This window comes from Eublepharis macularius, chromosome 1 (genome assembly GCF_028583425.1).
Source record: "Eublepharis macularius isolate TG4126 chromosome 1, MPM_Emac_v1.0, whole genome shotgun sequence".
In the NCBI taxonomy this organism is placed as follows: domain Eukaryota; kingdom Metazoa; phylum Chordata; class Lepidosauria; order Squamata; family Eublepharidae; genus Eublepharis; species Eublepharis macularius.
Window position 1 is genome coordinate 204,448,570 of NC_072790.1, and position 15,321 is coordinate 204,463,890.

The 15,321-nt window shown below is 43.0% G+C and overlaps 1 protein-coding gene across 1 annotated transcript in view; it reads right to left on the reverse strand.

Moving 5' to 3' along the window:
* Nucleotides 1–4,688, reverse strand: part of LOC129332868 (two pore calcium channel protein 1-like) — a 41,612-nt gene extending 36,924 nt beyond the window's left edge. Inside the window, exon 1 of the mRNA XM_054984547.1 lies at nt 4,531–4,688. Coding sequence (XP_054840522.1) covers nt 4,531–4,551 — 21 coding nt within the window. The 5' untranslated portion in view covers nt 4,552–4,688. The remainder of the gene's footprint in view (nt 1–4,530) is intronic.
* Nucleotides 4,689–15,321: the final 10,633 nt, after the last annotated feature.

Genomic DNA, 15,321 nt, shown 5'->3' on the forward strand with positions numbered 1-15,321 from the left:
AGAAGACCAGAAACCAGTAGAGTTCCACAAAAATGGGGTGGGGAGACATGTTTACTACATAGAGCCTCAGTCAATAATCCAGCTATCAAGCTCTGGACCAGCTGCAGTTTCCAGACAGTCTTAAACCACAGCTGCAAGTGCAATGCATGATTGTAATCAAGCCTTAAACCTACTACGGCTGGGATAGCAAAGGCAAAATAATTTCTATCCTGGAATGAATGTTCTTCCAGTTCCAGTCTTTTCTTCCATTCACCGGCAATGATCACAATGGATCTCAATTGTTCATGCTACCATCACAGCAGTAAACACATGCACATGGATATTAAGTCATTATTTAGGGAACAGCCAATCATTTCATAATGATGCAGCTGAGAAGGGGGAAACTACATTTTTCAAGGTATCTTTTGGCAACAAAGAACAAAACCCGCTCTTTGCTTTGAGATTCTAAGGCCAGAACTGTGGCTACACCAGTGGTTTTTTGGCTGCTCAAATACAGTGTTTTCATTGCATGATATTCTTTTCTGTCCCACAGTGTTGCTGGATGTGCTTGTGGCAGTAAGCACTAAAAAAAAGTTGCAACCAGATCCTCCCCAATATTAAAGATCTATTTTTAAAGCGAAAGGGGGAGCCCTTCAGTTCACCAAACACACCCTGCTTTAGATGCCAAAGTCATACAAGCCATTACAGAGAAAATGAATAAAACATATAGCTGAAAGAGAAGAGCATGCAACAGTGGAGAGGGAATGAACAGGCAGGAGTATTGCAGGTAGCTCATTTACATTTGCGGAATCTTGAAAGGCATGCAAAAATTGTATTTTAATATCAGTGTGGATATTATCGCTATATTTATTTATAGCCCACCTTCCTCACTGAGACCCAAGGTAGATCATCCTCTCTCTCTCTTACCTGTTTGACAAGGTGCTCCACTTCATATCCCACATGCAGAGGTTAGGTGGGTACCTGCCAAGGACAATGTCTTTTCTGTAGTGGCTCCTCAGTCACTGAAAATCCTCTCCATACACCCCTTGGACTGGTGCCTACTATATTTAGGAGCCATGCTGAAGTCTGTCATGTTTTCCCCAAGCTTTTGGAATTGCTTTATTAGTTTTAAACTGCTGCCTGTCTTGCTGTTTTATTGTTTATTTTGATTTTAGTTGGTTCAGTTTCAAGTCTACTACATAGGTTCAGGGTGCTTTGCATGTCTGTTTAACATGCAAGGCACCTTAAAAGGCCAGTCAGTGGAGAAATAAGGTAAAACTCTTTTAAAATAAACACACCAATGGTTCAAAGAGCATCTGTGGCTATCCATATCCCCGAAAAGACTTTATTACCTGGATCCTTGAGAGAAGTCAAAGGAAGCAAAGTTTGCCTGCCAGTCCTTCTCCCTTGCTGCATACAATTGCAGAGAGCATCTCGTCCACATCATTCATAGCAGAAAGCCACTAATAGCAGCACATGGAAACAGTATGGCTGTTTTCACACGCCCGTAAATGCCTCCAGAAAAATCGCACAAAACTTGCAGTACGATGACATCTTCATAGCACAATTTTCCATTTAATAGCGCAATGACATCAGAAATCGTGCAATTAAATGGGAAATTGTGCTATGAAGTCGGCGGTGTGCCATGAGTTTTGCGCGTTTTTCTCGAGGTTTTAGGCGTGTGAAAACGGCCTATGACATCCAGACAGCTTTGCTGTCAGCAGATGCCTTGGCCACACAAAAATCTTGGATTTTACTCCAGATACGCAACATTGTTAAGAGCAAGTACTCCAAAATGCCAGTTTTTGAAAACAGCCACAGAAAGAGACAACAGCATTGCAACAAAGCACCACTTCATATGTCCCGATGTAATCCGAGTCCAAGTGGGCAGAAACTTAAACAAGACCTGCTTTATGCCTGATCAGAATGCAAAAGTTGCCTATTATGCAGCCCCCCCCCCACACACACACTATAGCCAGGCTAAAAAGCCTGATCATTTTTGAAGTTTGAACCCTGATGCAGCAACTGTCATAACACAAAGCGCCTTCAGAGCCACAGCCTGATTTTCTGATCAAGCCCATTCCAGATACTCCCACATTTCATTTCTGTTTAATGTTTTTCTTATTGTGCCTACCAGCTACACTAGAAATGCCAGCCCAGAATGCCTAAGCACTGCTTCTTTTCTGCTCCCCCTCTTTGAAACTCACTTTTCTTAAAACATTTACAACTTAGCCCCCCAGTCCTTATTTCCAAAAGAAATGAAGCCCAGAATAAAAGCACATGCATTTGCCCATATTCATCTCTTCTTTGCTTCCTTCGCTCCCCACCCCCCATCAAAATGTAGGTTTCAGTCTTCTTGGGTACACAGACTTCTTTTCCCACTGGCATCTGTGCCTGCCAAGTATGTTAATGGAGAAAAGAGCAACTAGCAACAGCCTGACTTCTGCCTAAGGCAGACGCTTCTACTTTCTTCGGTATCTTCCCACATTCTTGGTTTGTCATTGAACATCCACACTGGGAAAAAAACAGCACAGCAGGCTCAAAGGGTAAGCACATCATATCTATTATCATACTTGAGGTAGTCCAAGCAACTCAACTTACATCTAGTGTGGTCTAAACAACCATCAAAATAAGTTGTATAAGTTTTCATACCAACTCCTAGCAAACCAAGAACTAACTGGTCAGGGGTAAGTTCCAGAATTTAACCCGTGGGGGAGCAGTTAAAACAGTGGCCTCCCCCTCCAATCTACAGCACAGATAACTGAAACCCCATAGATAACTGAAACGGGCTAGTTTCACTGGTTTAGTTCCCATACTGCAATGTCTTTTTTGTGACCATCTGCACCCAATTTGCTGCCATGAGTAGTCAACTCTGCAGCTTTTCTGGGAGCACTTATACCTTGACTTTTTAAAAAATCCGTTTTCCAGTCAGCTGTTTCCCTGGGCACACTTTTTATTCTGTCTTTAAGTGTTCCACCCTTTTTGCCCCCCATTCCACCCTCTGCCAGCCCACTTCATGATTGGCCACTGTTGTCTATCCAGCCACTCCCTCCCTCATCTCCTTTCCAGTCCTCCCTCCCTTTTCCTCTCCCACTCATTAATTTTTTTTTTAAATCCAGTGTAGGATCAATGCATTGATGGGTTGAGAGGGAGAAATCCAGGACTGATCCAGCATTCCAGTGATACATCAATTCATTGTGTGTGCAAAACGAAGAGAGGAAGGTCTGGCCCTGTGACATCACCGAAGGCGGCATCAGTGACGAAAATGCCAGCAATCATTAATCCCAATGCATTTTGACACATTGCAGACTAATAAGAATGGAACCACACAGACTAAACATGAGAGGTGTGAATGGGCCCAGACAAGCCAAAGCATGACTTTCAGCTCAGCTTCTGGGATAGTGAGGAGTTATGTCCCTGGCGCAGAAGGGGCTTCAGACTTATCTGCAGGGCAAGCAATGGGTCAAAATTACATAATCGATGATGTATTAATGTATCAAATAAATGCCCATTTTGATATACTGATCTTTGTACATCATAGCTGATTCATAGAGAGGAATACCAAACACACTTTGCATTAAGTTGAAAGAAGGCAGAATTCCTTTCCCCATCACAAGAACCAAACTGACTGAGTTCCTTCACCAGTGGTCCGACCAAGAAGTCAATCTAGTTTTGCATCATTTTTCACTCAAACTTCCTCTTTCCATCTAATTTCCCCTTTCCAGTATGGACTGGTACAGTGAACTACCTCCAAATCCCAAGATAGATCTAGAGGGCTGACTGCGATAAAAGTGAGGATAATATAGGGCAGAACTTCCATCAGCTGTGCTCTAGGGCTACCGAGCAACGCACTCATGAGCTTGTTGTCACACTTGGTGAACCATGACACGAAGAGGACAAACTCAGCAGGCATCCCAGAATGCCTCCAGTGTTGGAAAAATCTGCAGCACTCTCAAGAGCCCCCATAAGGCCCTTGTCAATTACCCAAACCACCAATCATTCGCGTGACTTGCCCAGCCTCCTACAGCCCCAGATCCCCTACTTCTCCCCAGCAGCTCCAGGCGTCTGAAACACATACAGGCAACTTCACGTGTGCAAGGAGCTAGCCACAGCAGAGGACACGCAAAAGCCTAGTCTTGCACACGAGTTTCCAGCACCGCAGGTGCCCCAGTGGATCTGGCCACCCTGTTCAGCTGCCTGGTCGCGCCGGCCCTTGCCAAGAAATGCGCTGAAGTGCTTCGCTCAGCACTTTCCAAGTTTTCGTTCAGTTTGCAGGGGGGAAAGCCAGGGCGAAGTAGCAACATCCCGCCCAACCCAGTCGGTCAAGCAGCCCAACAGCAGGCGCCCCCGGCCCTCGGCAGCCAGATCATTGCACGACACACACACACACCCCTCGTTAAAGTCCGAAGTGAGCAGCAGCAGTCGAAGAAGCGGAGGTTGCAGCCCAAGACGCGCGCCAAAGCCCGGCCCGGGGCGGGACACCAGAACAACGGGGAAGCTGCAGCCCCCTCCCGGGCGGCCACCCCCAGGTCCCCGCTGGGGTTCAGTCACCTCCTGAGCGGGGTCACTCATGGTCGCGGCTAGTCTTCCCGGCGCAAGCGCCGCCGCCGCAGCGCTTGGCGACTCCTGCTGGGCGCCCGCTCAGCCTCGACGCCGAAGCTTCATCCCGGACCAGCCCAGCTGCGGAGCTTTAATCCCCGCCCGCACGTGACTCCGGGCAGCGGAAACAGCCCAAGCCGGGCGGAGGGGAGCGGGAAGGGGTTCGAGAGGCGGGGCGGGAGCGGGGGCTGGCCCGGCCGGCGGCTCTCGCTCGAAGGCGCGCCTGGACCCGCGGGCCGGTGGATCCTGCTCCGCCCTGGGAGGAGCCTTGCTGGAGGCGCCAGGAGCAGCTGGGGCTGCCTGCTGCGACCCGAGCGCCGAGGCATGTTTTCGGAGGGGCGCTTCCCGCGGGACAAGTCGCTTCCGAGCTTCGAAGGGTTAAGCCACGCAATGCGAGCCCACACAGAGCTGCCACGTAAATGCGCAGAGCGCTGCAGTCTGGCAGCGCGATCCTTGGACGTAAATCCTACACCACGGCTGTAGTGGGCCGGGTTATTCCCAAGGAACGGTACTCAACCTGATTCCGTGCAGGTCTCGTCGGAAGTCATCCATCACTACCACCTGGTTCTCATTAGAATTTATTCGCAAGTAAATGCGTTTAGGATTGCAGAGGAACGGCGTTTCTCCCATCTCTGCTTTCAGTCAGTGATTTATACCCTTGCCTTCTATACAGAGGAGCTGTACTTTATTAGCTGCATGGAAAGTAAAAAGATTGCTTGTATTGTTATGCCGCTGTTAAAACCACAGATCCTAAGAATAGCCCTGCCTGCTGTATCAGACCGAAGGTCCATCTAGTCCAACATTTTGTTTCTGAAAGCATCCAGGCTGGCACCTCCAAGGATACAGAGGCAACAGCTCGCTCCTCTTGTTTGTTCCTCATCATCTGGTCTTGTAAAGGTAGACTGCCTCTGGACATGGATATTGTGCATCCACTTGTCTTATAAAGAATAGCTGTAGACAGGTAACTAACAAGCTTGTCTTTCATAGATTTGTCTAGTCCTTTTAAAAAGTGTGGAGAGGATTTCATTCCTGGGTAATCCCATGACACTTACTTGACAGTACACTCCATGAGACATTGGAGTAAATATACACAGGATACTACTGAATAGGGTTAACCAAGGACATCACCGAAAAGTTTTGAAGCAGTTAAAGAACAGAGAGAGAGAATTGACACCACTGAATATTTCACTGAATTTCCAGGCAGCACAGCATCTTTAGAATAGCTCTTCTGGACATGTCTGTCCTACAAACTGATTGGCTGCTCCATGGGGAGGCGTATCTGACAAAATGGGCTGTACTCCACAACAATTCTACCATAATAACTGTGAATTCCTAAGCAGAGTGACACCCTTCTAAGCCAATTGATGCCAATGGACTTAAAAGGGTGTAATTCTGTTTGGAATGGCATTGTAAATAAGGTATTTTTTAGTCTGCTGTAACATTCAGTAATTGATGAATCCTTAACATTTTTGTAATAGTGCATGTCCTTTGGAGGGTGGCTGTTAAAACAATATAAATGGCATTAAAAAAAACTTTATAAACTTTTACCACAGCGATTACGTGTCCCTGGATGTCCGCTCAGGACCAAAGTAAATTGTTTGCAAAAAAAGTAATGGGGAAAGAAGCAGCAGAAAAGCATGTCGTTTATGATGTAAAAATGAAAGGGGGGATAATATAAAGCCAACAAATAGTAGATTTGTTAAGTGCAAAGGCAGCCAGTCTCTGAATACTTATGCCAGGAGGAGACAGAAGCAGGGGAGGGCCTCATCCTCTATATCCTGTTTGTTTGGCCCTCTGGGGCAACTAATGTCCATAGATGTGAAAACAGTTGACTTTTGAATTCTATAATACTGGTTTGTGTGTGTAGAGAAGACAAATGGTTTGAGCCATTAGCATTTTGGCATACTTGCGTATAAATGAGATTTTCTTCCCACTCTCATTTTGTAGCAGTGCAAAAAGTCACATTTTGGTATATTCTTTAGACATTGATCTAAACAGCTTAGGGCTATGGAGAATCAGGTTCAAATTGGGTAATATCTACGAGTTTCCAGCTGTGCATGACTCCACAAAAGCCTGGGAAACACATCTGTGCATTTAATTCTTCTTGGTTAGTGCCAGTGTGGATTGTGGGGCTGCCAGTGTTCCAATCATCTTCTGCAGTTTGGTCTTTGGTAGTGGCTTGATATATAGAAGTTAGCAGGTGAAGCTTTTCATAATTTGGAGATGAGGATTATCCTCTGCTAATTGTGGTGGAGATAAGATAAATGCAGCATAGGATAAATTTACTGTCAGGGCTCAATATGCTGTGTGAGCCAGTTGAACCCTGAGGTTAGAGTACATTCCTCTTATACTAGCTGCTGCTCAGGCCAAGCAATAGATGTAGAAAAGTTGGCAGCCCTCATGGACTGTGGTTAGTGCTTGGCCGCAACTCTCAGCTTTGAAAAAGTTCATCTGCCAGTGGCGGGACTTGGCATGCAGGAAAAGGAAGTGTAGCGTTCCAGTTAGCTTAATATTGTTTCTCTAAGCAGTGCCCAAGGAATGCTGAGAAAGCATTTATCTTCCTAGGGACACACACAGAAGGAGTCAATGTTGAAAGAGTACAATACAGTTCATTCAGCTGCATTTAAAGGAGGAGGGACCACTCCCCAAATGATTCAACCACAGCAGGCCAACTCCTGTTCTTTTAAGCATTCATGAAAGAAAACTAGTTGCTCCATGGTGCAGGTCTGAGTGTGACATGGCTGTGAATACAACAATCTCACATTTGCTGGAGTGGAAGAGGGAAAAATTGGGCACATTAACTTTCCTCTCAGCCTCATTATTATACACTTCTATAGCACCCTTACCCAAAGCGGAGGATGAGGTCTGGAATGTAGTATCACTTTCCCACATGCCCAGGGCTTTTTTTCTGGGAAAAGAGGTGGTGGAACTCAGTGGGTTGCCCTTGGAGAAAATGGTCACATGGCCGGTGGCCCCGCCTCCTGATCTCCAGACAGCGGGGAGTTTAGATTGCCCTCCACGCCACTCAGCGGCGCAGAAGGCAATCTCTTTTTTTAAAAAAATTTTTTTTATTGGATTAGAAACATATAATAACAATTATAATCACATTCTTTAATTTTTTTCTAATTCTAACCCCCTCCCTTTCCCCCCCCCCTTTTTGTTGACTTCCAACAGTTTTCCAACCCCCTATCCACTTTCCCTCTACTCCTTCATATTTATTTTATTTGTTTATTATAATATACTTTCAGATTCTTCTAAGCACTATTTCCACTTCCTTTCACATATAAATTGTCATATAAATTGTCATGTAAATAAAATCCTCTTAATCTATCTTCTTCATTAAAACTACTAATAATATTCATTTTGATAACCTGTGTTTTATCTTACTCCTTCTATTCTCTTCAATATGGGACAAACAATTTGCCCCCCTTTATACATCAATTCCAATACTTCTATACACATACTTATTATACACACTTATTGTCATTTACTTAGGCTTCTGTTCTATATATTGTTCTTTATCTATATATATACCATAAGTCTAACAATTAGACCTATCTTTAAATTTACGTATGTATGTATATATTCACTCTATGTTATACGGTTATCTTTCCAAAAAATATAGATTAATTAATTTCTATCCCAATAATTCTCATAGTATCAACGCTATTGCTACTTAATATAATACTTAAAAATCATATAAAGTTGCTTAGAATTTTTCCATTAACTCTCCACCCCCTCGGTATAGTCACTTCTCTCCTCCTGTGTACCTCAATAGTTTTCAAACTGCCACAGTTCTCCTCCCACCTCCCATTTTTTCACCAGATATTGTTTCAGCTTTCCCCAGTCCGTGTTAAACTGCCCTGGATCAAGGTCTCTCAGTTTTCTTGTCATTTTGTCCATCTCCGCCATGTACAACAATTTGTAAATCCAGTCCTCAGTAGTTGGCACTTCTTGTACTTTCCACTTCTGCGCATACAAAAGTCTGGCTGCTGCCGTCATATAGAATATCAATGTCCTATGTTGTGCTGGGATGTCTTCCATTCCCAAGTTCAGTAGCAGGAGTTCTGGGTTCTTATTAACTTGAAATTGTAAAATCTCACTCATTACTCTTATTATTTCCCCCCAGTACTGCCTAGCTACCTCGCAAGTCCACCACATGTGATACATTGATCCCTCATGTTTTTTACATTTCTAGCATTTATTAGACATATTCGAATTCCCTAGCGCAATCTTCTTTGGCGTCAGATACCAACGGTAAATCATTTTGTAAATATTCTCTTTAATATTGGTACATGTCGTGATTTTCAATGTATGTTTCCACAAGTATTCCCACGCCTCCATTGTTATTTCTTTGTTAAAGTTTATAGCCCACTTCACCATTTGCACTTTGACTGTCTCATCTTCAGTATACCATTTTAACAACACTTTGTAAACCTTAGAAATTTCCTTTTGGTCTTCTTGTAAAATTACTTTCTCTAATTCTGAGTCTTCCATCCTTATCCCTCCCTTCGCACAGTCTGAGTAATAAAGATCTCTAACTTGTCTATATTGAAACCAGTCGTAGTTTGGAGACATCTCTTGTTGCGTTCTTATTCTTATTTTAGAGGATTCTATTTGAGTTATCTCCTTATACGTCAAACACTGTTGTTCATTATCGACCGTTCTTGGATCTATTACTTCATATGGAACCACCCAGGAGGGAATTCCTTCTTGTAGGTATTCTTTGTACTTCTTCCAAATTGTAAAGAGGCTTCTCCGAATATAGTGATGCAGAAACATAGAGTCTGCTTTTACTTTATCATACCATAGGTATGCATGCCATCCAAATAATTTTTTGTATCCCTCTAAGGCCAGCAGTTTGCGATTTTTCAACATGATCCAATCCTTCAACCATACCAGACAGATTGCATCATAATAAAGTCTCAAGTTGGGCAGTTGCATTCCCCCTCTTTCTTTTGCATCCTGTAACACTTTCATTTTCACTCGAGGCTTCCTGCCTGCCCACACAAACTCTGATATTTTCCTCTGCCATTTATCAAATTGCTTGGAGTCCCTAATAATTGGTATCGTCTGTAACAGAAACATAACTCTTGGTAACACGTTCATCTTGATTACTGCAATTCTTCCCAACCATGACAAGTTCAGCCTATTCCATTTGATCAAATCATGCTCTATTTGAGTCCATAATTTCTCATAGTTATTCTTAAATAGATCTATATTTTTTGCAGTCAATTCACTTCCCAAGTACTTCACTTTACTTGTTACCTCACAATCTGTTATTTCCGTTAATAACTGTTGTTTTTGTTTAATCATATTCTTACATAAAATCTTTGATTTCTTTTTGTTTACATAGAAACCTGCCAAGTCTCCAAACTCTTTTATTTTTTCTATTACCTTAGGCATGTTTTCAATTGGATCTTCCACAATTAACATTATATCATCTGCAAATGCTCTGACCTTATAGGAAAAGTCTTTTATCTTTATACCATGGATTGCATTATCTTCTCTAATCTGCATCATCAAAATTTCAAGAACCAAAATAAACAACAATGGGGATAGCGGGCAACCTTGTCTTGTACCCTTTCCAATAATCAGTTTTTTAGTCAGCTCGTCATTCACCACAATTGCTGCACTCTGGTCTCTATAAATTTCTCTCACTGCTCTTATGAACCTTTCCCCCATTTGTAGCTGTTCCATGGTGGCAAACATAAAGTCCCAGTTCAAATTGTCAAATGCTTTTTCAGCGTCTACAAAGAAGAAACCAACCTCCTTATCACATCGCCTGTCATAGTATTCTATAGCGTTTGTGACTGTCCTTAGGTTGTCTCTAATTTGTCTACTTGGTAAAAAGCCTGCTTGTTCTTCTCCAATAACTTCGGCTAGCCACCCCTTTATTCTCTCCGCCAAGATCTTTGCAAAAATCTTGTAGTCATTATTAAGTAAAGAGATAGGTCTGTAATTTTTAACATTGGTCAAGTCCTGTCCTTCTTTGGGGATCAATGATATATTTGCTTCACTCCAGGTATCTGGGATCCTTTGGTCCCTCATAACACCATTGATCACCTCTTTTAAAAATGGTACCAGTTCATTGGAAGGCAATCTCAACTCCCCTCTGTCTGGAGATCAGGGGGCGGGGCCACCGGCCATGTGACCATTTTCAAGAGGTACCGGAACTCCGTTCCCCCGCGTTCTCCCTGAAAAAAAGCCCTGCACATGCCCATTTTATTACAATGAAGCAACACTCCACTCTCCATGAATATACCCTATGAGCAAAATGAGCATCAGCAATATTAGGCTACAGAGCAGGGGATCCACGGGGCAGTGTGCAGAAGCCCTTGTCTGTTACCCCATCTGCCTCCCCCAGCAGAGAGTCTTTGCCTGGAGACTGAACAGATTCCCCTGCTGCAACTCATTCCAAAAGTGCTCTGGCTGAACCACTAGCGTAGGCATTAAAATAACACAGCATCTCACCAACTGAGCTCTGACTCATGTTTACATATTAGAACATAAGATTGCTGGATCAGATCATCTTCTCCAGCAGCCAGTTTCACAAAGTGGCCAACCAGCTACCCTGAAGGACTAATAAAGGAACAGAGGCCAAGGCCTTCTCGTGCTGTTGCTGGCCTCTTAACCATGTTGTTCATAGGTTTGCTGTCTCTGATTACGGAGGTTTCTTTAGTCTCTATGGCTTTAGTCTCTATGGCCTTTGATGGACCTATCATCCACGATGCTTTCTAATCCAATCTTTCCAATCTCCCTTTGAAGCCAGCTATGCTAGTGGCCATCACTATGCTTCTTGGCAGAAAATTCTATTATTTAATTACTTTTGAAAAAGTACTTCCTTTTTTCTATCTGGACTCTATTGCCCATTGACTTTATAGGGTGCCCCTGAGTTCTAGTATTATAAGAGAGGGGAGAAAGTTCTACCAACTTTCTCCTTCCCATGCATTATTTTATAAATCTCTGAAACAAAAAAAAATCACAGACTGTTTAGCCTTTCATCATAGAAAAGGTTCTCCCACCCCTTAATTATCTTGGTTGCCCTCATCTGCACTTTCCCCAGCTCTGCAAGATCTTTTTTCCCCCCTGCTACAACAACCAGAACTACACACTATTCCAAATGAAATTGTATCATAGAGCTAAGGGCAGATTGGTAATTTATTTTCAGTTCCTTTCCTAATAATCTCCAGTAGGGAGTTTGCCTTTTTCACTGCTGCCTCACATTGAGTTGACATTTTCATTGGTACAATAAGATTCTTTTCTAGTTTGGCTGCAGCCCCAGGAAGCCACTATTGGCCATGCTGAGAAAATGTGCATGTACTGATATGAGTGGCTAAATATAAGTTCCCCCAAGGGGGCAAATAGTGGCTCTCTGGGGCTGTTTGAGTTAAAAAAAAAAACCTGTGCAGGGCAGAAGACACCATCTCCCTCTTGCTTGATCTGAATTGGGCCCCCACGCACTTAGGAATGAAATTCTGAGTGAAGACTTCCAGAACACATCTGAGGCTCAAGAGGACTTTGTAACATCATGTGTGACTAATGAGGAGGAGCCGCTGCTGCTTCTCCTGGAGTAATGTGTACATTGACTTCTCTGCATACTTCTCATGTTGAAGACTTGTCCAGAACAGAATCTGCAGCTGGAATGCTGGAGAAGGGCTCTGCTCAGGAGGGTGTTCTGCAGCATCGCCAACCATCTGTGGACATATTTTCTACAGGCTTGACCATGCTGCAAAACACCCTGCCCTTTTAATACAAGCTTAATAGGATGCTCTTTACCAGGTGATTTTATTTACCTCCATACCAGAAAAGTTTCACCTGTCCATTTCCACGCATTAAACCTCTATTAAAGGGAGAAGACATTTTTTCCTCCAGGTTGTTGGCAACCCTAAGTGTGAGCTGTGGGAAGTAAGATCAGTGGAGAAGCTCCAAAAATACACTCTTAGTAAGAACAGAAACCAAAGAGGGATCATCATAGTATTGTTTCAGTATTGCTTCTTCCCCATCCATAAAATAGTTTAGTCACCATAGCCTATGGATAACAAACACAGGAACTCCATTTTTAGTATGAAGTATATCTTTGACATTGTTACTATTGGGAAAAAAGCTACATGTTGTGTACATGTAACATATTTTGTTACACATTTTCTGAGCAACAAGAAGTTGTGGGGCAGTGTTAGCTCTTTTGGTTCTCTTTGGAGAAGAGAGTACTAGAGAGAGTCTCTGTAATAGTTGTATTTATAAACATTGTAAATACAATTTCTGCCAACAGGCCTGGAGAAAAACCAGTGTTTTTATGGGGAAGTCATTCCTATTGGCCATATAGACTTTAGGAGTTAATCCTAGGGTTGCCTCCAATTTGGAGAAAAATGTCTGGTCCCTTTAATAGAGGCTTACTGGGTGGAAATGAGCAGGTGAAGGTTTTCATGGCATGGAGGTAAATCACATCACCCAGTGTTTGCTGCAGACCAAACTGTTACTAAAGGAACAGCAAAATGGATCAGTTTAAAAGGTGGCAATCCTAGCTAATCTTAGGGCTGCTGTCTGTTGAAAAATGCCCTATTATTGGGATAATTATAGGATATTATTTCCCAGGGACGTTATTTACCTGCATGCCAAGAAAAACTTCAACTGCTCATTTCTACATACTAAGCTTCTGTTAAAGGGCCAGGACTCTTTTCTCCAGGCCTGTTGGCAACCTTAGCTGACCCATTCAAATTAAAACCATCTGGATATGTCATTTCATAGGATTAAAAGTATGTTAGAAGAACAGATCAGAGTAAGTTGATAGAGGAGGGGAATACAGTGGGCAGCTGAAAAATTCCCTGAGGTCAAGTGTACACAATTTTCCCCATACATTTCCAGCATCTTTTGGTGCTACACCTCTGAAGATGCCAGCCACAGTTGCTGGTGAAACATCAGGAACTACAATGCCAAGACCACAGCAATAAAGCCCGGAAAACCCACAACAACCATCGTTCTCCGGCCGTGAAAGCCTTCGACAATACATTTCCAGCATCCATCATGAGCAACCTTCCAAAGCTGTAATTGTATGCTCATTTATTTGGGAGGAAACCCCACCAAACTGAGTGGGAGAGTGAACTGGCTTGTTTAATTTACAGATGACCATGTATGCCTGTAATCTCAAGCACACATGCTTGTGATTCCTACTGAACTCAGTGGCACTTTTTGTCAACATACTCACCCTATTTGGTTGTAAACATCTAAGACAGACAAGGGGGAATGGGGGAGCAGTGCAGCTGCTCAGGGGCTTCAGGGGATGGGAAAGGCCAGGCTTTTTTCTGGCAGTACATGCCAGTATGCAGTGCTGGGACCTCATTTGGCTGGCAGGCTTGGGCCAAAGATGGCAGACATCATGAATGGCACCACCTCTTTTTTAAAGAAGAAAAAGCACAGGGAAAGGATTAAACCCTTCATCTGTAACAGCTTGCTCCTATGTGTGTTTACTCACAAACAAGCCCCCATATTCAACAATTATCCAAACAAAGAGAGTAACGTGGTTAGTAACCCTAGAAGCAGAAAAAGCTCACGTAAACTTACTAACAAACCTATTATACTAGCCTCCTTCCAGGAGTCCAGCATTTTCCCTCCCTCTAAAATAGAGTTCAACAAGTGCTACAACACAACAGACCCTACAACATTCAATAATGATTAAATATAAATTGCTGATGCTATGGTGCTGTTATAAAAATATACATTATTGCACATTCATCCCAAAGTGCAAATGCATAGTTAGCACCATAAAAACACAAGTCCTTTAAATTTGATATACAAGAGTCATGAGCACTATGTATCCAAATCTGGAGAATCCAAGTAATATTTACTCCTACGGAGATGACTCCAAGTGGCTGTGAAAAGTTCCAAGACGACAAATATTGATCCTCTTAGTCCTCTGACAAGGTTGTCTAGATCATGGTTAGTCCGTTTCAAGTTTCATCTTTCTCAAAGAGTACACAGACAAAATTTTCATTTATGGCAAGATCTCTCATAAACCAATTGGTATCTTCATTCAGTAACATCAACAGATGATGTTGGATACATAGTGTGCTACATTTGGTATAACACGTTTGTTAGTAAGTTTACGTGGTTTTTTTTCTGCCCATATTCAACAAGGCTTATTCTTAGATTTTGCAGTAGTCTGAATCTCCCATTTTGGGGGGGGTGCCTAGAGTAGATTTAGGGTTGCCAACAGCCTGTAGAAAAATATGTCCTGCCCCTTTAACATAGCCTTAATAGGATGATATTTACCAGGTAATGTTATTTATCTTTTACTAGAAAAGCTTCTCCTGCCAATTTCCACACATTAAGCATCTAGTAAACGGACTGGACTTGTTTTCTCCATGTTGTTAGCAGCCCAAAGTAGATTGTGTGCAAATTAGTCCTTTTAACACCCGTGCCTTTGCAGTCTGAGGTGAAGTTTTATTTCCCGACAGTAAGCTCCATTGACTTCATAGGACGTGTTGCTAAGTAAAAAGTATCCCTTGGCTTTAACAAAGATCGTAGGAAAGCTGTGCTGGTTCGTCTTAAAATTCGAAAATAGCAGCGGAGCAATATATGGAGCAACCAAAGTAAGCGAACGAGCTTTTGTTTTCCCGGAATCTTCATGAAGCGGCCCAACGAAGAGCTCCTGGAACCTTTACTCGAAGGCGATGGACGGCCGCCACTGGAGGGAGCCACGACACAAACCTAGACTTTTATCCTGGCGTGGCGAAGTGGTTTGGG